A 22783-nucleotide genomic window follows, 5' to 3' on the forward strand; every position below is an offset into this window, starting at 1 on the left:
GTCAGGATGTGTTACTGCTGGCGGGAGGCTATTATGGTCACAGAGAGGGTGTTTGTTTGTGTGTGTGATTGAGGCACTACGATGTGTGTTTGAGTGTGTACAGGAGTAACGGCATGCCAGAAAATGTTGTAGAGAAGACGCTAATAAGCATTAGAGAGATAGAGCAAAGGGGGGGAAAAGAAAAGTGGCAGAACAGAGAGGAGTCAGTGAGTGGTTACCTTTGGCCTGGGCCGCTGAGCTGTGGGAATAGCCCAGCGACAAAAGGGCCATCTCGATGAGCTGGTTGAACAGCATGTCCTTACGCACCAGGACGAACTCGGCATGCTCCTCCTTGCTGTCAAAATCCATGGGATTCTCGTAGTGCTCCACCACACAGAACACAGGCAGCATGTTGCCTGAGGACACGGAGACACGGAGACACTAAGTTATAACTAAAAGGGTTCACATTTCTTCACACACAAACTTTGACCTTCAGTGTTTGCCGAGGGACGAGATTAATATTTAGAGCTGACGATTAGGTTACACTCAGGCTGAGAGTCAAGGGATTATGAGTGAGTGATTCAATTGCTGCGGAGTGGAAGTTCTTGACAGAAATTAACTAAAGGATGAGTTTGGACCACAAAAGGCATTTCTCATCTTTTATAGGACGATTTCAAACTTAACCCTAACCTCTTTGCCTCAATGCCAAACTCACAGTAACATTGGGAATCAAAATGCACAATTCGGAGGCTGAATTTATTTACCTATCTGTTTTATTTAGAAATACTCTCTGTTTATATTTAATTATTCCTTCTGTGTTTTCCCCAGATTGTTTCAATAGTTGGAGGATTCCTTCCTGCAGTGTGGAGTTCATCTTCCAGGATAATGAATTAGAGCACTGTGAGTTGTGTTAGCTTTATATATATAATAAAAATAAATTGGAAATCATTTTCACCTTAAGCTTAGTGTGAACAGCAGCCACCAAAATCCTCTAACTCGTATGTCTCCGTTTGGCACAATTAACTGTTTATTCACTATACAATTCTGTGATCACATTGCCTTCTCCCTGCCAACCTAAAATCATTTTCCCATGATGCAGTGCTTCAAATCCCGTACCACCTCTGCGTCCTGAGGTTTTCTAGTCTGTGTCAACAGTGGCTCTGCTGTTAGGTGGAATGAGCAATCCTTGTCCAAAGACTGCCGAATGTTCAAGGGACCCACTGCGCAAATATCACCTAATATGCCTTTTTCCTAAAATAACATCCTGGACGTTTAAGAAGAGTAATGGTATGGGGACAACGTGGCCTTTTCAAGTCTCAGTTTGAATGATAACAACAGCATAAAATCGAAAAGTGTTGATGAAGGGCTGACTGTACTACGTAAATCCAGCATGTTTTACGATTGTCCTACTTCCTCACTATGTCTCCACTCTACGATCACCTGAGCACATTTCTGTAATCTGTTCATTTATTGTTCTAGCCGATTAAAATGATTCACATTCTAATATTTTCCAATCCCAGGCATTCCAGAAGATGCACACAGCTCTGGCAAAACAATCAATAAGCCGACAGATGCCAGGGAATGTGCTGAAAGAGCTGCTTTTCTCCTCCCCTGATTTTAATAGATAAAGATCTAACAATAAAGACTGCTGTGTAGGTTCATTTGGGGGATCAATACTGGCTTTGTTTCCAGGGAGCCCGGAGAGGGCTGCTGTAAATATTGTTTCGGGCTCGGATACAATGCCCACTGTGGGCTCTCGGCGAAGCCTCCGCGGCGGCCCGCCCGCCTCCATCGGCTGCTTCACCCTTTACCCAGGAAGAAACTCGGCAAAAGGACAAGAGGAGGGGAGGGGGGGGGAGCAATGAGGAGGCTTGGAGGAACAAACGTCGTAGGGGGGCCAAGAGAAGCAGAGATGATGAAGGAGAAGAATTAAGCTCTCTCAGCTGGAGTGCGACACGTAGATTAAAGGAGCAAATAAGAAAAAACGGCCCATCCGAGGACACTCACACAGCCACATTCCAAGAGTTCCTCAGTCCCTCTTGCCCAAAGAAAACCAAAGCAGCCAAACAAACAAACAGGAGAGCCGGCGCTGCCAAGTGCTATTACAACTCCGAACCTGCAGGTTTGAAACTCATTCCCAACCCACAACAAAACAAACACATTATCATAAAAAGGTTCATGTTTTGGATAGCTTTGCTATAGAAAAAACAAGTTATATTAAAAAGCTATGTCATGATCTCATAGTAAAGGCTCCCTTTAAACAAGAATGGCTCTTAAAGGACTGAAACTTGGCCTTAATAAACAAATGTCGGAGCAGGAGGGCTACGTTTGGAGAGAGGAGCGGTGACACAGCGCTCAGCAGCACGACACAGGAATAACTCTAACAGTGCTTTTCTATTTGCTATTGTCTGGGCAAATAAGTGGGAGTGCGTGCAGTGTGTGTGTGTGCGCGCTGAGATGACTAAAGACACATTGTAAAAAGGTTTAAGAGTTTTGGAGAGCATGCAGCGGGTGGTGGTGGGTGGAAGGTGGTGTGTGTATTTAAACTGCATTTAAATAGCTTTCCATTATTCACGTGGTTTATTCTTCTCCTGCTCATGCCCAAATGCACACACAAAGTTTTACTTTATTTGTTTCATAATAAGTTTGCACAAACTAACAAGTGATTCCTTAATGAATTATCTGACAATTATTCAAAATTACTAAATTGTTTAGTGTCAAAAATGTGGGTTTCTACTAAAGATAATTTGGGTGATTATCTACTCAATTAATCAATGAATAGTCGATAAAATGTCCGAGAAATAGCAAAGAAATGGTGATGACAGTTTCCCACTATTTCAATTGTTTGTATTGTCGCACTAACAGTTCGAAGGTAGCACATTCCTATTTGAGAGGCAAATACTCGGAACTAATTTTCTTTAGCAATTAATTGTTTCAGCTTTATAAAAAATAGTGAGTGATGCCCCTTGCAAATTTCCCAAAATCTGAGTTATCAATTGATGGCTTTGTCCAATAAACTTTAGAAAACCCCAAAAAGTACAATAACAAAGAAGGGGGTTTACAGGTGAAACGTTACATTACTAAAATCAGCAAATAGTTGCCAATTTTCCTTTTTAAATACAAATATAAATGTTCTTTTGATGGACTAATCAATAATAAAAAAAACATCCTTTAAGTGCGAGTATAGCCCTCTCTCTACACACACCCGTCTCCCTCTTACCTCTCTTGTGGCAGGTCTTCAGCAGGTGGCCGGTGGGTTTGTACGGGACCCCAGCTAGTTTGGCCCCGGTGCTGCCCAGCCGGGCCCGGCCCAGGGGGCTGCCGTTCTGCTCCAGCCGGGGCAGCTTGGCCGGCGGGGCCTTGGCCTCGGCCATGCTGTTCATCAGGTCGGAGTTCTCCTTCCCCAAACACACCTCGCTGAGATGGTCCATCATTCTCAGCACCTCTGCTCACTATCACCTGGGGAGAGACACACAGAAAGATTCGGCTGTCAGCGGAGATATGTGTGTGGCAATAAAGAAGTACTGTAATGTGCTACGAGGGGAGCATTGAGCACCAAATATTGTTGTGTTGATGTCATTGACATGTGAAGATGTCATGAGACGTTTTTATAGAGCAAAAAAGTGCTTTAAGTAATTGAAAGCTCTGAGAACAGACCCATTACGGCAATAGCTGCCAATTCACTTCAGTTATGACGACTCAGCCTTGGTGACGTTTTCGTGCTGCTGTAATGTTCCCATTTTTCAACACATGTATTATGCATGATTGTCCCACTAGAGATTCCCATGCGAGAAGGGGCAAACAAGCCCCGGTTTTAGCGCAAACACATTAATTTGCTGTGAGATTCCACTTGAATGAATACATTGCAGTTCAAGGAACAAGGTTCTGCTGCGGCGCACGCAGAGAGGTGAAACTAACATAATTCGGTTTCTGAGTCACTTCGTGTGGCTTCACATTCATGACGCAGCTCCGAGGGAAAGGGCGACGTAAGGCCGCACCATCATTTTGCAGGGACAGATACACACATACATTAATACACTATCAGGTACATGACTTTACAGGTTTGAACTTTAAAGGGGACCTATCATGCAAAATGCACTTTTGTACGTCTTTTATACATAAATATATCAATAAGTTTACAACTTTAGAATAGGGGGAAAAGAAGGCAGCTTTTGGAAACTTATAAATAGACAGTTGCTGACTCGTGAAAATAATCCTCAAAAGTGAAAGAAAGGACAAAGGGGAGATTTAGAGAGGAAGAAATGATGGGGCGACTTTGGCAGCTTTAACCACAGGTTAGTGCATAGACACAAAGTTATTGATTGAGGCTGAAGCTGACAATTCACAAATTATTTTAACTCCCTCGAGTAAACTTTAAGAAATGTATCAATCATAAAACAAGACGGGTTTATGAATACAAAAAATGGAACGGAAAAAGTATCTAAGGGTGATGCATGCAGGTTGACGCACTGTGCTGATGAACATGAACCGGAATGCTGTTGTCAAAGAGTGAAAAGGGCAAAATCATCCACCCCCACGCAAAAGATCATGAACTCCCCCATTCATAACACGCAATGAGGCCACTAATGCCCCACAAATAAGGGGCCAAAGGAATCCAGACCCGGATACAGTCCGGATCCAGGTCAGGATTTTAAAATGACCTTAAAACACAAAAACAGGAGTTAGAATTGACCGTTACACCTAAATCAGGAGTTAGGGGAGGAGGACAAGTTGAGTGAAAAATCTTCCAAACCAACCTGAAACGCAGCACTTCTTCAGCAATCGGAAGCATATAACACCGCCTGGGAAACACGTCTTCTTCAAGTTTGGCCAGGGTAGAAAAGAAAAAAAAAGAACAGCTCCTGCTTGCCGGTCTCGTTATCTCTCCCTCTCTCTCCCTACGTGTGCATGACAGCAAACGCTTGTAAAAATACTCAGTGTTTAAAAAGACGCTTTCTCCTGCTCTTCTTCGCGGAGGACTGACAGGCGGTCTGAAAAAACAACAACCCGGGTCTGTGTGAGAGACGACGAGGTCGAGATGGACCGTGATAGGCGAACATTGGTAAGCGGTCATGTGTGTGTGTTGTCCATTATCTAATTCCGTCCAATTGGAGGAAAAAAACGGCAACAGAAACCGCTCCAACCGGCGACATTTAGCTCAAAGTGAAGGCGACTTCAGCTTTAGTTCGCACCACAACATCCACATCGCTACATCGGCACAGTACAGTTAGCAGCCTCCAGTGGAAAGCAAAGCACCTCGGACACAGTTGTAATGATAATACCCGCCGCCGAGACCCAATAAACCCTTCTCTGTGTATATGAGAATAAACGTACACAAAAATAGCTTAACGTCCGCTCAGCTAGATTTGACTACCGGCTGACTGAGAAAAATATTAATAATAACCGACAGTGTGTTCTTGCTACCGCGTTGGAGGCGAGACGATATGCGGACAGTCGAAACAGGTTCGCAAATACAACAAGGAGAGGGGGGTCAAAAAGTGCGATATACTTTCCGATGTCGAGCATAAATAAGGCTTGCAGTGGATGCATAAGAGAGCTGCCTGCGATAGTAATAGTAGGAGGTGTCCTGTTGGTTGGGGATTGGCGTCCGGACGGAGCTCTTTCTATCTCCCTCTCTCTGTCTCTCCCCCTCTCACTCCGTCTCTCCCTCTCTGTCCCCATTAAATTATTAGTTGTATTGACTCATCACTCCCCCCTCTCCTCTCCTCGCTGCTGGTGCTGCCGCTGCTTGTGCTTTCCCTTTCTCCTCCTCATTTCAAATGGCGTGGTGGTGGGGGGTAAAAAAAAAGAATTGGGGAAAAAATAGAAGATAGCACGGGTGTGTGTGTGTGTGTGTGTGTGTGTGTGTGTGTGTGTGTGCGTGTGTGTGTGTGTGCGTGCGTGCGTGTGTGCATGAGAGAGGGATAAAGAGAGAAACAGGAGTGTGTGTGGTGGAGTGTGCGGAAAAAATAATCCCCCTATAATAATTGTAATAGAATCTGATTATCTCTCCATATCTCAAGCCGAAAAAGTCCTGAAGGAGACAAATAAAAGTGGAGAAAGTGGAAAGGGACAGCAACTAGATACACACACACACACACACACACACACACACACACACACACACACACACACACACACACACACACACACACACACACACACACACACACACACACACACAACAAGGAAGAACGGTGGTGCGATTTCCGGCTGTGCGCGCAGGAATTTTTAATCAGCTTGATTAGAGTGAGGCGGTCCTGCATTTATTACTGGGTAACACACAGATGCTCACGCGCACACCAACACACACTCACACACACAAACACAAACACGCTAACACGCATACAAGCACACGCACATGCACACGCTCACATACACAGTGTTTTGTTTTTGTATTTACTTTTGTCCAGAAAATAGTTTTTAAATTTTGTGATTTTGTCAAAGATGAACTATTTGACATCCAGTTAGTTTGAGATAACAACAATCATAATAATTAACTAAGGGGAATACAAAAGCATAATTAAATAAAAACGTGTATGTGTGCCCCTAAAACCAACATCCTATCAGTTTTTTTGTTTGTATCAAATCTAAAATGAATCCCCTAGCCTTTTTAATAAAAAAATAAATCAGAATTCAAAAAGCAAAAGCTGAGTTGCAATTGCAGAACTGCATGACTACACTCTTAGACCATCATTACAATACAAACACTATTTGTATATTTAAGTAGGTATACATTTATATCTTGAGCGCTTAAAGACCACTTGCAATGCAATAATTTGCACTAATAAATATTTATGAGCCTCAAAAAGTGGAAAGGCTCCATACGTCTGCACACTAAAGGTAGGGAGATACATCCCTGCTGCTTAAATTGCAAGGATTACAGTATAATATGTGTTGGATGTGCCAACACTAAATAGATGTTCCTGTCAGTAAACAACATATGTAGAGATAGCAGGCATTTAGCCTTTCTTTATAGTCTGCTTTTATCTCACAAACTTTACCTCCATAGTAGGTCGTATCGACTATATCAAACTGGATTATACCAAAATATTAGACAAGCTAATCTCTGTTGATATTGTCAACAAAACCCTGAACTGTCAAAGTGGACAAAGAACTGAATTGATGTAAGAAAGAAAAGGAGGAATGTTTAGAGGCTGCAGAGCAACACAATCTCTGTAAACAATGGCAGACTGGAAGGTTTTTTCTCAAGTTGATGTGAGTTTTTGTCATTATTTGTCCTTAATTATTTCATGAAACCTTCCTTGCTGGCGGCCTGTGTTGCTCCCGAGCAAATGGCAAAAATATCAGACAAAGTAATCTTTGTTTATATTGTCAATAAAAGCCTGATATGGTGTTTGTACCTTACCTTAAGGTGGCCTAATAATAACAGTTTCACAACTGTATGAGCAAGGCCAGACTAATATGTTGTGGACACACACACACACACACACACACACACACACACACACACACACACACACACACACACACACACACACACACACACACACACACACACACACACACACACACACACACACACACACACACACACACACACACACACACACACACAGGTGACAATGCACCAATGCTGTCTGCCAATGTAGGGTCCAATGTTTGATTCAAAATCACAGAGGAAATGTTTTTTTTAACACAAATCAAATATAGTAAGTAAGACAAAAATCAAATGTAATACCGAAGACGTATTCATTATTTCATTACAATTGTGCCACAGATTGAACATTAAGCTTTTGTTTTTGGCATGAGAGGTATACCAAGCAAGATGGGGCGACATGATCCACTCATCTGGCCACTATCAACATCAAACAAAAATGAACACGCTTGGCTTGTCGTCCAGGTTGTGTAAAAACAAAAACAGGAAACCAACATAAAACAGGAAGTGTGTACACCTTTGAAGACGACAAAGGTGGTGAGCCGACCGTGGAGGTCAGGTGCATGTGAAATGCTACATAACAAGACATGCTCACTAATAAATCTTTGCAGGGCTCATAAACCCCCTCTGTGTGAGAGAATAAATACAGTGACAGTACATCTCCTCACACAAAGCTGTTTCATAAACAATGCAACACAACAGACGTGAGCTTTTTAGCTTAGCTTGACGGTAAGCACTGTAAGGTGATGATGACTGAAACTCTACTAAACAATAAAGAAAGTTATTCAGATTTAAAGAAGGAATGTATTGCTAGATTTGAGGGGAAACATACTGGAGTTCTTTAAAAAAAGGAGGCAGAAACTGGAACAGATCAAAGGACCAATCCCGGAAGAAGTGGTGGCGTGTTGTATCACTGTTAGAAACAATACATTTACACTTGTCATTCAACCCCCATTTGTGAAGCGAAATCATGGTTCCACCCACCAAGTGAGGTCAAAAGTTTTCTCCTTTTTAAGTACATTTGTGGTCGCATTATGAATTCACAGCAGAAGGCCAGCGGAGAAGCTTTTAACGGAAAAATACAATGTGAAACTCACCTTTCGGACCCCAGATGGAACAATGTCTTGCAATATTGACACCCAGTTAGCAGGAGGTGTAAGTTTTGAGGGGGCGGCTGCATTTTAAAAAGGGTCCTACATCTGTGGTTTATTCTAACAGGAAATGGAAGAGATGTTGAAACTGCTCACAAGAGACCCCAACATGTTTGAATTCATGAGCAGAGGCTGCTGCACAGATTCAGTGATCAATTCTTATCTTAACCATTCTCGGGGTTTCAGTGAGCTGCCAACGCTGTGTACTAAACACAGCTGCGGTGCGCAGTGTGGTTAAATGGCTCTACTATGTGTCTGAATAAAAGACCCAAACTGTGGATTAATTACTACATTTTCAGATTCATTCCAATGTGAGATATTATTCTGCTTCTGAGAAATGTGACAAAGATTTCCGCAAAGTCACTGAAGACATGAAAGTGAAATTCACAAATGAATCATATTGAAATTAATCTTGAGCTTTGTGAGAGGTACATTCCAGAGGGTGAAATTGTCCTTATTTTGTTTAATATTTAGAAATAAAATCAGGTCATATTTTTATGGAAATGTATATGCAGCATGTAAGATTTTGCTTACTGTTGGGGTTCATCACTGTCACTGTAATATGTTATGTAGTAACATGAATCGCACCGACAGGCTGCAGTAACCGCCACCCCCCCCCCCGCCTCCACACCCACACCCAAACCTTCTCCTCAGCAGATCACTTTGCATCACCTGCACGGCATCGCTGCACTACATTCTGCATGTTGACATGTTTTCCCCGTTGACATGCTTTACAGCATGTTCACTGCAGCTCCCGTTTTTTTGTCTTTTTCCCTGGCCGCAGTTAGCAGCGTTAGGAAAATAGGAGCGACGGTGAAAGCAAGCCATTGTCGGCAAATGCTCTTTTCTATCTGGCATGACGCAAGCAGCCGCAGTCATTTCCACTGTGATTGTCGGGCACCATCAGAGAGCATCGATAACCCCTGCCAGGCCTTGGCACTGCCAACAGGTGCCGGCACTGCCAGCTAGGTTGGCACCGAGGTAGCTGTGAAAACCCTCTGACATCCAGAAGGGCACAGATTTGCACTGAATGCACCACTGAATCAACACTGCTGATTATCAATTAACATATACCGTTTTGTATCACACAGAAAAGAGGGGAAAAATGGGTTTTCAAACACAGAAAGCCTGTTTAAAAATACTAGCCGTGTGCTGTTATAATCGTCTGCTGAATACAGATTTAGCTCTGTTCAAGGTGGGTTTTTACAAGCCTGTGCGGCTTTGTGTTGGGGAGATACAGTACGTAATTGTTCAGGCAAGATGTGTGCATGTTGGCTACATTTGTACAGGAAACATGCAAAATGACATGAGAACATGGCATACTGGATGCTAAAATGCTAATAAAAAAGGGCTGCATATATAAATGTCAGGAGTCATAGCATTACACCGCAGATACATTTCTCTTTCTCTGTGTGTTTTACCACAGGTACTGTATGTTTTCACCAAAACACACTTATCACAACTATCACATCTGGCCTACTGCTTTTTAAACCACATGTTTATGTCTCAGGAGTAATTAAATATTATGTCTATTTCGTTTTTTTTAAAGACAGCCACAAGCAACACACAAAGGGGGAAAAAATAAATGTTAAATGTATCCGTGTTGGCTCAACATAGAAAAGCTTCTTCCTTTATTTACTGTGTCAGGCGAAGCCGGCGCCATCACTGACTGTACGTAGGTGTTGTGATGTCTTCATGCTCACCACTGGTAATGCTTCTAATGGGGATTAATACGATTATTTGGTTTACTAATACAAATTAGTCTGGGAATCCAGTCTGAGCGAACACAAATAGCATGAGGGTAAGCACTGTCACTGGTTTGACTTTGAGCTCTTTCTTCAAGTGTCTTTCACAATAAAAACACATAGATAAACATAATGGTATTATTAAAGGCTGCAAAGGAATTAATAATCTGTTTGGGAACGTGTCAAAGCACGTCTGCATCAGTGTGGGCACAGATGAACCTCAGCGAGACAAAAGATGACATGCTCAGTGAAAAAAGGAAAAGAAGGTGGTGTACAGTGCACGCCGTTCAAAACCAACAAGCAGTTAAATGAGTAGTAAAAACCATGAAATCAGTCTGTCTAAACGAAAGCGCAGAGTTGATGCAGAAGTAGATAGTATTTTATAAATAAACAAATTGGAATAGTGTATTTTGGAACAAAGAAATCATTTCTCTCTATGGCATTTGTAGGTTCTTCTTATGTGGGGTAATGCTTTTTAAAATACAATCACAGACTCCAGACTAACCAAAATGTGCTACTTAAATGAAATACAAAAAGACTAGAAATCTGACGATTACTAGAAGCGGCAACGTCTTCTCAGAAATGCTATGTTCTGTTTGTGAGGAACAGCTTTCTTTTAAATGACTGATCTTCCTGCACAACTGTTGCTCAAAAAACACAGCCAAGGTTTATTTTATAGTGTATACATGTAGCTGTATATAGAGTTAAGGGTTGTGGTTTATTAATATTCCCTCATAAGAAATCTGAGGACCATGAAGAATTGGTTAATCAGTCGTTACGAGGTAAGCACAGATGGACTAAATATTTCATAATGAACATATCCTCCAAATGAAATTAGTTTTGTGTTTTCCATTAGCCTCTCATACAGCTAGTGTGGCTTTCAATTACTAGTGAAATAAGGTGATTTCTGCATTTCTCATATGTCCGCGCTTCGGTGTGGGAGGAGGAATAAAAGGGAGAAAGAAAGAACAAGGGGGATGTAATGAACTGAGAGTCGACTCCTAAGTGCTTAATTGTTTTATAATCACATGAAGTCGACAGAAATAGAAGCGGAGCGAGTGGTCCGCACCTAAGGTCTGCTGACAGGAAGGCCTAACGCCAATTGGGGTCTCTGTGTCGCCGTATCAGGAGGTTTTTTCCACCTAAGGTGATGTATGAAAGACAAAAACTGATCCGTTAACACCCCCTGTTCTCACTCTCTCCGCTCTCGACTCCCACCCTTACGTTGTGTGGTGAGTACTGTACACAATGCAACTCCCACACTGATGCACGCCACACAGAAGCATGTACATCCGCTCGAGCTGTGTGGAACAAGGCTTCTTTGCAGGTTCCGGACCTCAGCATGAACCCTGACACTAAAAAGTTGTCTTCAGGGCCATCAGGTCCACATTGAGCGTAACTTACAGCAAGCCAGCTCAGTTTAGATCAATCTTCCTCGCAGGAATCTGGATGAAAGATTTAAAAACGGCATTCTTACTGAGAAAACCCTTCACCGCTTTGCTTAAAACCCCCTCTCGGTCTTTTTTATCAAATTAACCAATCATTCAAAGAACAATCAACGGGAAACAGAGCCAAGGCCGTTTTTTAAATAAATAACTTTTCTGTCACCGCTCGTTGGACTCCGGTCATCACATGACAGAATAATTAAAGTCTAATTTCTGCCTCGTGGGTCGCAACAGATATACAACTAACAGAATTGGAGCTACAAGGGTGTTTGTGTGTGTGCAAGAGATACTGAAGATGGATCTGTGGCACAGATTGAAGGGGTGAGAAGGGTTGCCACATCCTGCTGAGTTTTCCCTGACCTGAGGGAGACGTGGTGAAGGGCACAGTATCCCAGCCTTGTGGGGAGTTCTTGGGAGTGTTAAAGAAATGAAGGCAGGGGATAGGATGGTGTTACTCGCCTCAGTGTGCGAGAAGTGGCGCTACGCTGAGATGAAAGGAGTGATGGGGTGTGGGGAAAACGGCTCGTAATATTGAGGCTCAGGCAGAACTATTGAATAAGAGGTGCAGACTTAAGGATATGGTTCTTTGCTTGTTTTAATCCCTTGTCAAAGGATTCATCATCCATCCTCTGATGAACAAAACTGTTGATAAGGCAAGGGTGTGAGTGTGTGTGAGACACGGGCGGAGAATACAGTATCTGTTGAAATTGTTTCATTGGAGTATGTGGGTGGGTATTAACAACCTGATCTTAGCGGGATGCGCTTTCCTCTAAATCGCTCTCTTTTTTTTCCCACCGAACAAAGGATTCAGAAAAACCTACACAGATTGGATAAAGACAAGCATTGGAATAAAAGACAATGAGTTTTTTTTCCCTCTCAGGAAATAAAAACAAACAAACACATGATGAGACATGTAATAATGTGATTTGAATTGTGAAAACTTAGATGTATATGCTTGCTTAAATTATATTTGCCATGGTAGCATGAAGCAATAAATAACACGGACAAAAAAAGAAATCTAACATAAGAGGGATGTCGATTTTGTAAAAGCGTGACAAAACCGACATGATGGACTTTGGGTATTTTATCTCCCGGGGAGGACACGCCAACCCAACGGGGCTGATTGTCAGGACCCAAAAACAATGTGATGCTTTTATCAGTAAGCCAAGGAATCTGGATCAACAGTATGCAAAGCAAATGCCAGGAAAAATGCAGTAAAACATGCTGGGACAACATAACCCTCAAACCCCCCCCCTCTTTCTCATTTATATAAAGAACTTTCCAGATAATGACAAAATGAGCTCTAACTCCCGAATCACACACTAAGCGCTCACCCAGGGTGGCATCTCTGTAGCTGTCGGAGGGGGGGCTTTCTTACATTTTTTTCAGCCCTGGAATGCAGCGGTCCCTATCAACACACCAACCATTTCTTTTTTCCAAACTAGTTGCAACATGTCATCAAAAAAAAAAAGGCTGGGAATCATTGTTATCTTTCTCCTCTATTAGCAATCATAACAGAGCTATTTCATATAGAGGAGGGATGGGGGGGGGGGGGGTGTGTGTGGAGGGGTGGAATCCCCAAAGAGCCACACATTAAAAAACGAGACAGGCCTCTTATTTACTGGCGACAGTCTAATAAATACATTTGCTGGCAGCTAAACAGGTATTTACTCTGCTCCCTACCACAGGTATAATTTCACTGTTTGCTGAGCTGTTATTTTGCTACAGAGATAATTATCGAGGTGGTAAAGAAAGACGATTAATGGTTTTAGCAGAGATATCAGTCTCAGCAAAGTGAGACGGAGCCTCGCTCTAAACTCCCAGTAAATACCCCGCAGTCGGGGGTTTTAATAATCTGAATCTTTTGCTACGGGAATTCAACGCACAACTCCAACACAAACACAGCGTTACATTCATAAAGGATCTTTTTAGTGTGGCAACTAAACTTTCCATGGACATTTTTAATTTTCCTGCTTGAGAGCAGAATTCAATTTGAAATCAAAGCGATGAAGCATTCTTAATATCATTTTCAGAAGACACCACACAGCAAAAACAAAAAAAGACATAACAACCTGTGCCCTCGTATGTCAACACTAATTAGTCTCTCAGGGTCGCAGGGCAAACTTTGTCGTCCCTCGCTCTCATCTGACAACCTGCTCTTCAGCGTCTGTTAACCTGAGACTGAGCGAGAGCTCGGCACGCCAACATGGAGCCGCTCTATTGTATTTAACTAATCTGGTTAACACTGGAGGGGTACAAGGTTTAACTGGTGATACACAGACCTCTCCGTCCCCCAATGACCTACAGGTTACACACCGCCGACCTCACAACATGAACAGACAATTACAGAAGGGTTTGATGCCATGGAAAGACAGCGAGAGATGACATTGTTTTTGAAGCTGGTTTCCGGTTACTACACAGTACAGTAAACGCAACGTGCACTAGTTTCGGTGAGTTGTCATGAAGACAAAACTAAACCCTGAGGGGAAAAAAATTATCTTTAAGTTATAAGAAGAAAGGTAGAAAGATGGAAACACTTCGGTGTTTTCCGAGTTCTCATCCTAATTGTAAATCACAGTAAGGTTACTGTAAGAACCGTAAGCACGACAAAACACACTCAAAGGAATGAATTTCACACTAATAAGCTACAACAGATGTTTAGGCTTTACTGCTGGATGTGTGTGACCTGGCATCCGTACACTGATTCTTATCATTGCTGCCAAACAAGTTTATATGCAGGCGTTTTAACCTCACAGACTGACGTTGTAGATATGTAATTGAACATTTGTTGTGCTACTTTTAAAAACCACAAACTGATGGAAAGGGGTGTTTTCTAATAAAGGGTGGAGGCGAGGAGTAAAACCGAGAAGTTTTGTTTTAATGTTCACAAGGTGCCGTTGAGGTTTTTTTCTGAGAACGTTTACAAGAAGCGATACATCGCAGCCTCAGACAGGAAAAGGGCTTTGTGTCATTGCTGTAAAAATGCACTGACCAGATAAGCCACAGCACCTTGAACTGCCACAGATCTGCAAAGATAAAAGAAGAAACACGCCGGCGCCATGCCATAACCTGCTTTTCTTCATGCAGAGGTGCCATGCTGGACCTCGTGACCGCATGTAAGCAAAGCACACAACCCGAAACCAGCGTGATAATAAACAACCGGTGACACTGGAGGCTGAAGATTACTTCCGGATTATAACCCTTTAATTATCTGATCAAGTTTCCTATTTAATTAAAATTGTTACAAAAAAATGTATAGTGAATTTCTTTGATCATTTTCATAGAGCATCACGGCAAAATTAGCAAATAGAATCTTTACAGATGGACCTAAAACATAAATTCTAGTCTATTTAAGAAGTGTGTTCTTGCTTCTATCTACATATAAATAATACAAGTGAAAGCCACTGGCCATGCTGGTGTGTGAAAAGTCAGCTATTTTCTGAAGGTGCAAAGAGTGAAACCTTTAAAAACCTGAAAACCGCAGAGCATCAGTGCCCACGCAGTTTTAAGCTGGCAATACATCTTCTCATAACTGCTCTGTCTCTATCTCTCTCTCACACACACACACACACACACACACACACACACACACACACACACACACACACACACACACACACACACACACACACACACACACACACACACACACACACACACACACACACACACACACACACACACACACACACACACACACACACACACACACACACACACACACACACACACACACACACACACACAGGTCTGGTTACCTGAAATTACTTTATCAGCACTGTGACAAAAGCCACAAGGCAGACCATACAGCAACACCATCTCTGTATCATCACTTCTATCTGACTGCCTAACACCAAGCCATGCAGAGAAAAACACAATTATTAACTGTTTGTTTGCCCTTTTTTTACCTTGCCAGTGGAGTGTCTTTTTTGAGAGTTACACAAAGTGCTTCATGCTACAGCAATAAAAGTGTTGAAGCAAGTTGACACGTAATTAAAAAGTAAGTATGTGGAGAGAATAAATGAAGTGTCTCTAATGGCCTAATAAAAAGTAGTAAAAGTAGATGGGCAGTTGGGCTGCAATAGCTTCAGCAGTCCTAAAAGACATGTCAGCGGTTTGGTAACAACTGTGGTTTGTCAACACACACTTCATTATGATGAGTAAAAAGAGAAAATTATGAGAGGAGGTGTGACAAACAAGATGCAAAAAAATTATAATCTGAGAGAAAAATAATAACTTAAAGGTATTTTCTGTTGTACAACTAAAGATCAGTGGTTCCTGAATTCATCAGGTCAGCAGCAGCATCCCTTCAGCTGCGCACTGAATAAGTTGTTAAATGAATTAGAGGAGATGGATTTACTTAACTCCGCGAATATCACGAGTGCTTTGCTTATTCGTGCAGAAATGCAGGCCTGTGTCTGCACATATAAAATAAGATGCCAAAAAAAGTTCTAATTCGTGCGTTTGTATTTACCATTGACGATAACATTCATATTCTTTTTTCCCCTTAATAAAATATTAAATCCTAGCAGCCACTATGGTCGGTGTGGGTTTTAAGTGATTTGGCAGATAGGTCTGAAATAGCTTTTAATTCATTTAGAACCGCGTCGTTTATCCTTCTCATTCCGAGGTGATGCACCTTATTTTGACGAGTCGTGCGATAAAACAAATATGAATTACAAATATGATTTAAAACCTATGCAGACAATGTGCGGATACACTAACCATGCACGTGAAAGAATGACAGCAGAGACACATTCAGCAGTGCACACTGTGGGACCGTACCTTAAAAGTCAGTCGCCCAACCTCTTGTTTTCCATCAAAAGTTGAGCAACCTCTTGTCACTGCTCCACGATGAGAGATCCAAAAATAGGCAACTGCTATGTGGGAGGAAAAACTGTTTTTTAAAAAGTCAAAAGTCCTATGGTTGAGGAGGGGGGAGTCGTGTTGTAGAAACCGCACAGGCGGAGGTTGAAGTTGAGGAGCGCACACGGCGGATGGAGCGCAGAAATATGAGCAGCGGAGGTGAAGTAGAGGAGAGGAGAGTAGCGGCATGTGAGGAGGGCTGCTTTGAGAGGGTGGCAGGTAAACGAACCGCCCCTCCCCGTTTCTGATGCTCAAATCGATGATTTGCCAGCTGTGGCGCAGCTTGTCTCATTGCCCCACTTTGGTTTTTACAGCCGCTCCTCTCCGACGCGCTGCTCTCCGGGGACATTGAGAGAGAGAGAGAGCGAGAGAGGGAGGAAGACACAGAGAGAGAGAGAGAGAGAGAGAGAGAGAGAGAGAGAGAGAGAGAGAGAGAGAGAGAGAGAGAGAGAGAGAGAGAGAGAGGGGGGGGAGAAGTCAGTGCCAGGAGAGCTCTCACACTCATTCATTTTCATATTTACACGCCACATGTTTGCATGTCAAGAAGAAGAAGAAGAAGAAGAAGAAGAAGAAGGGGGTAAAAAGTCTGGTAAATAGCCGTTTGCGCGCAGCGGCGTGCGTTTTGTTCCGTATAGATCCAGAGCCTGTTGTTCTAACAGCGGAGGGCAACCTGCCAGCTCCCCGCACACCTGAGCGGAATATGAAACCAAACAGCCCGCTATAGTCTGCCATACATCACATGCTCTTACACACATTAAATAGCTGTTTATTAACATGAGATGATTTGTTTAAAGCTGCATAAAAAAAAGTTTTCGAGAACAATGAAGTTTGAACAATTCTGATGAGAGTCATGGTGTCTTGCTGCTGCCGAAAGCGTTTTTTTTCCTTTCACTTCTCCAATTTAAACAAGGCTTTTACTGGGAAATAATCATTATTATGACTTTTTTACCAGTGAACATTTTTAATTCATCATAATTGAACCAGACTCGCTTTTATTATATTAATGCAAGCTGTTGCTTCTTTTCTGATGCAACTTTAACCCACACACGTAAAGCCTCTCCATCACATTTAAAAATTCAACCGCGGGCCTATCAAGAAAAAAATTAAGAAAGGCAAATGTGTAAGATAAATAAAATATAATAAAAAAATATTAAATGAGAATTACGTGCATAACAGCATAATTTCATTTCTTCTTTATTTTTTGGACGTCTAAGAACCCAGCCTGAAGCAGTATCAACCGAGGCAGAGGACACTGACAGATAACGGGAAAAAAGCTTTTATTTTCGTCCTCAGTGTCGAAATGCATTTGTGGTAATTTCATTGATTTTCAGCTGTAACTATGTTGACTGCTGTCTTTAAAATTCCGAATATAAGTCTCCTATTTTTTTCTTGCCAAAGTCTGAAATTAGAATGGAAAGATCTCAAGTTCCAGAGAGTGGTAAATTAAATTAAATAGACTTAATGAACAATATTTTACAGTAAATGAAGGGAGGATAAGAAACGTCTCTCCATGGTAATTCCTGTTAATACACTTCTTAATGTTGTTCATTAATGTTTCCTGCAATATATTTGAAATAAGAAAAGAAAAAAAGGAAATAGCTCCATGCGGATGAGCATTCTCCTTCACTCATTATGTTAGATTTTAACATGTCAGCGTAAATCATGTGTGTGTGAGCAGCTCATACACATGTAGTTATATGTGAGTGTGTGTGCACCATATACTGTATTGTGGGTTGAATGCACATTTTTGTATTTGTGTCATGTGTGTGTTTTCGTGTTTTCTCCTTCGTGTGCGCTCTTGCACACATTTATATTCATTTGCTGTGTGTTCTTTTGTTTGTGTGTGTGTGTGTGAACATGATTGACAGTTTACATCTGCACACAGGCTAACTGCTCTGCACTAGCAGGTGTGCAGGAGCCCACAGGTAATGCAGCTGTTTACTTACAATGTGAATGTGTTTTTCTTACCAGGTTTAGCATAAATAACACACTGATCCATTTACATTTACACTTAATTTACACATCCCATTGAAAATAGAATTAACGGGAAAAAAAGAGCCTGAAGAAGCCGAAACAAGACAAACAGAAGGTGAGAGCCTTAAGACGAAGGTTTTGGTCTCAAACATCTTTAAATATTTCTGATTATCTGCAGTTCTTTTATGAGAGCACACACAGAAGGTCCTTATCGTAAGCTGATACATTTAAATACTTCTCAGAAAAGTTCTTTTGTTGTGGTTTTGTGACTTTTGAAACATCTGAGATCTGCATTTCTTTTTTAAAAGAGTGAGAAAAAAAATCACACACCCTCACACACACAATCTCTGCATATGATTCACACCAGCTCTCTCCTGGGAGAGTAAACGGGAATAGAAAAGTTCCAGTAAAGAGATTCAAATGTGCTTTCTGCATAATTATAAATTCATGCTAAGTTAGGGATGTTTTCATCATTACGGACAACAGCTGGTGATTTCAATGCAGCCTGTGTTTTATCCAACAATTCATGTTGCTGCTTTCGAAGCCCACACGTGTTGCAGTTGTCACATTTACCACAAGGGGGACCGGTGAGTCCCTTCTTAGAGTGGGTAGAGGGAGAGAAATGAAGAGGAGGGCAGCAAGGGTGACCCCTTTCTATAAGACACATTTTATACTTTAGATTCCAGCTACCTGTGCCAATATCCGGGGTTGTCTAGATTGAAAAAGCAGCAAACCCTGACCTCTGCATTCAAACACAGAGAACATTATTAGTGAAGACTCGTTAGTGGGAACTGTGGAAGCGTTCCAAAAGCATTAATGCAAATTAATAATGAGCGTCTATGTTGCTGAAGCATAAAGAGGGTGATACACAGTGTAAAGCACAACAAAAGAGAACCAAATGTGTATGAAGAGTAAACAAATCAAAGCAGACCTTGAACTGAGGCGTTTCAATCTTCCACACTTTTTTCTTTCTCTGAAAACAGCAAACAGCACTTTGAAAATTACAAGGGTTATACACCCCAGAATTAATCTTTCCAACCCATAACTAAATGGAGAGACACTGTTGCCTCTCCATCAAGTGGGTATGTTTTAATTACAGGATATTGACTACTGAAAGTAATTTGTCTCAGAAAGATGCCCAAGAGCTAAAAGACAGACGTCTCATCTAAATCTGGAATGCTCAGCCACTTTTTTGAGCCTTAGTTTTGTGGTTAGCCTTTGCAGCGTTCTTCTGTAGCTCTTTTATAATTGCTCACCTTTTAAAGATTAACAAGGATTCCTGAGGAGACCGACACTTGTCTGCTGGCTTTATTCGGGATAAGCACTGGATTTTGGGATTTCTTTCCTCCTCTGATCACCTCAGCAGAGACTAAAGTGTGGATTTCTCTGCCTTTTACTCCTCACTTTTCTACTCAGCACCTCTTTGATATTTAAAAAGCCGTACTCCACCTCTCAAATGAAACACTATTAATCCTCATTTGCGTGCTGCCAAGGAAGACAATCGAGATGAGAGACAATCAGAACAATAAAAGCTGACCCACAGCGGAGCCTCCAAAGCGCACACGCCTCCAGCTGTTAATGGGATGTCAGTCAGCTGGGCGAAAGAAAACAGGCCAGAAGTGTAATTACTGTCGGGTGTGAACTCTCCCATCAGCTGTGGCAGCTTAATGTCACTTTACACATTACTACATGTGGGGCGCATCCGCTTAACACGGATGGCAGCTGCCCAGATGTTGGAGGAATCTCTGAATGGAAAGTTTCATATTTCAGGTATAGAGGTGTTTCTGATAAACACTCACTTGAAATCACCTGTCAATCAAACTGGGAGGGCCGTATTGTTTTTTCCTAATGAGACCATCTGTTAAACCATCCTTATATCTTGACCACAAACACATCCTATAATCAGGTGTTTTAACCAGAAACCTTTTTAAATAGCAAGTTTGGTGAAATCCGATTATGAATTTGTATCACATGGAGTAAAATACGACTTTTTGAACCCCAGGAGGGAAATTAAGAGAGACAATTTTAATTTGATGATATGTTTCAACTGGTCGCAAAAGCAGCCCTCAAATTAAAGATATATTTGATTTTTCTTGGTTGGTTCAATTTGAAAGGCAGAAAATCTTCCCTGGATTTAATCATTCCTCTTAAAGATAGTGATTTCACTTTGAAAGAGCCCTCTAAAATAAAAGAGTCGTTGCTGAAAAACCTCACATATCAGTGAGTATGCACTTCATTCACCGCACATTTATACAAAGCTACATGCGTCACAATGGCCATGACCATCATGCTATGTTGATTTAAATGGCAAGGTCTGTTCTACTCTCATTTTATTGATATGGGTTTTTAGTCACTCATTTCCAAATCAAGCAATTGAAATAACCCACTGTTGTGAATTGATTAACTATCTATAACAATTATTCTTAGCTTTCTGCTGTTAATGGTATATAACATTCGCTTTTAGCAAACATATGGAGCACACTCAACTCTCACATTTTCCGGCTGATGGGAGTGAATGTTCAAGATGTGACAAATCAACCGTGCACTACAACTGCGACAGAGAAAAGGTCTTGTAAGACATTGGCATCCATCCATTTTACAATTTGTAACCGCCAGTGTTTAACCTCCAGCTTGTTTGTGTCAGGCCTACACATATGGTTGGATTTCAGGCACGTCAACCACTACATAGCCATTGGAACCGCAGCAATACCAGGCCCATGTGTTTGTCATGCATCTCAATGCAGCGCAGCCGTCACAGTGAGACACCTTATCTCCTGGAGAGTCTATTAGCTGTGCTTAATTAAACAAATGTGATTAGACTGATCCAAACTCACACAACTGAATCCCCAGTAAGGATTCAGTCATGAGAGGCGGATACGGAGGGAAAGTAGAGTCACGCATGCCTTGGCTTTATTAATAGCGCCTATCACACACCAACGTAGACTTTGTCAAGCTGTAGAGTTAACGTGTGAGTAATGTGAGCAGGCAGCAAAGTTTCAGGTCCACTTCTGAAGTTTGTCAATCACAGTTTAAGGGTGACTGTCAAAAGAAATTGAAGCTCGGAGTATCAGGATAAAGGTGATACAAAATAACAGAGTGGTTAATGGTAATTAAGTGCAGATATGTGGGTGGGATTTAGCTACGGCTGTCAGTTGTAACCAGGTGGAAAGCAACAGGGGCATTTTCACTAACTTGTAAAAGATGAATCATTGAGAGAGGAATACGACAGAGAAACTAAAGTAACTGTATGTGCTACTATTTTAGGGGGATTTTAACTGTGAGTCATTTCAATTTATCATCAAGTGTAAACTCTTTCTGTCAAGAAATATAACTCGCTACTCAGAAGTACTTAGTTAAGGACTGAAAAAGCAGAACGCTGCAGAAACTCAGTTAAAGTTTGAACTTCCTCTGCCCTCTGCATCTCCTGAATTTGATTGTGCACTCATTACTCAATCAGGGTCAACCTACAGTGGACATTGAGGGCAGTGCTATTTAAAACAATGGACTCTCTATATCTGAGGGAACTGAGGGGTTCTGCTGAGCCACTGCACGTAATATGGCTCTGATATGTCATATGGTTAACGCTAATTTAAATAATGATGTCTTCAATATTTTCTTTGAGAAGTTAAGGCAACAGTTTTCTAATGCTGATTCAGATAAATGATCCATTATAACTTTTTGGAAGTCCTCTTCTTGTCCACCATTTAAACAGGTTATTTATATACAGTCATTATAGTATAGTCATAGTCATTATAAACTACAGAGAAGCTTTATTTTACTTTGATTTATTTAATCGGTATTATGATTAATTGTTGTGTTGCTTTTTTGTAGAAAATCCTTAATTTACAGACCTTACAGTATGTTTCTCAAGTACCTCTTTCATGCAGAATTGATTCTCCCTAAAACAGTGACTCTCTCATCATAGCTTACAGTACCAACCATATAGGCACAGCAAGCCTGTAAAGCTTTAGATGTATCCACAATAGGTGGTTGTTCCTCTCATGTTCTTCCTGTTCTACATTTCAACAAAGTCTATCACCACTCTAACATACTCCACCAACGGCGTCATTGAGAATAAATACTGGATTCAAGATAACTTCCTCAAAGTCAACTGTGATACATCTGACTTGATCTTCATAGATTCCAAGTTCCTCACCAACATTTCACACAACCTTTGCCTCACCATTCAAGGTTCAAGGCTTTTATTAGTCATACGTACATAGC

At 41.5% G+C, this 22783-nt stretch overlaps 1 protein-coding gene across 5 annotated transcripts in view; it reads right to left on the reverse strand.

The window, feature by feature from the left end:
• Positions 1 to 22783, reverse strand: part of satb1b (SATB homeobox 1b) — an 89311-nt gene that overhangs the window by 42646 nt on the left and 23882 nt on the right. Inside the window, exons 1-3 of one of the 5 annotated variants that reach the window (XM_079693415.1) lie at positions 16505 to 16904; positions 3200 to 3438; positions 219 to 395 (exon numbers count right to left, since the gene is read on the reverse strand). In XM_079693415.1, coding sequence (XP_079549541.1) covers positions 219 to 395; positions 3200 to 3413 — 391 coding nt within the window. In that variant the 5' untranslated portion in view covers positions 3414 to 3438; positions 16505 to 16904. Of the gene's footprint in view, positions 1 to 218; positions 396 to 3199; positions 3439 to 4736; positions 5752 to 16504; positions 16905 to 22783 lie in introns of those variants that run through there. The other 4 variants (XM_079693414.1, XM_079693417.1, XM_079693418.1 and 1 more) reach the window with 4 other exon arrangements.

Source organism: Notothenia rossii (assembly GCF_949606895.1).
Source record: "Notothenia rossii genome assembly, chromosome: 7".
Taxonomy (NCBI): domain Eukaryota; kingdom Metazoa; phylum Chordata; class Actinopteri; order Perciformes; family Nototheniidae; genus Notothenia; species Notothenia rossii.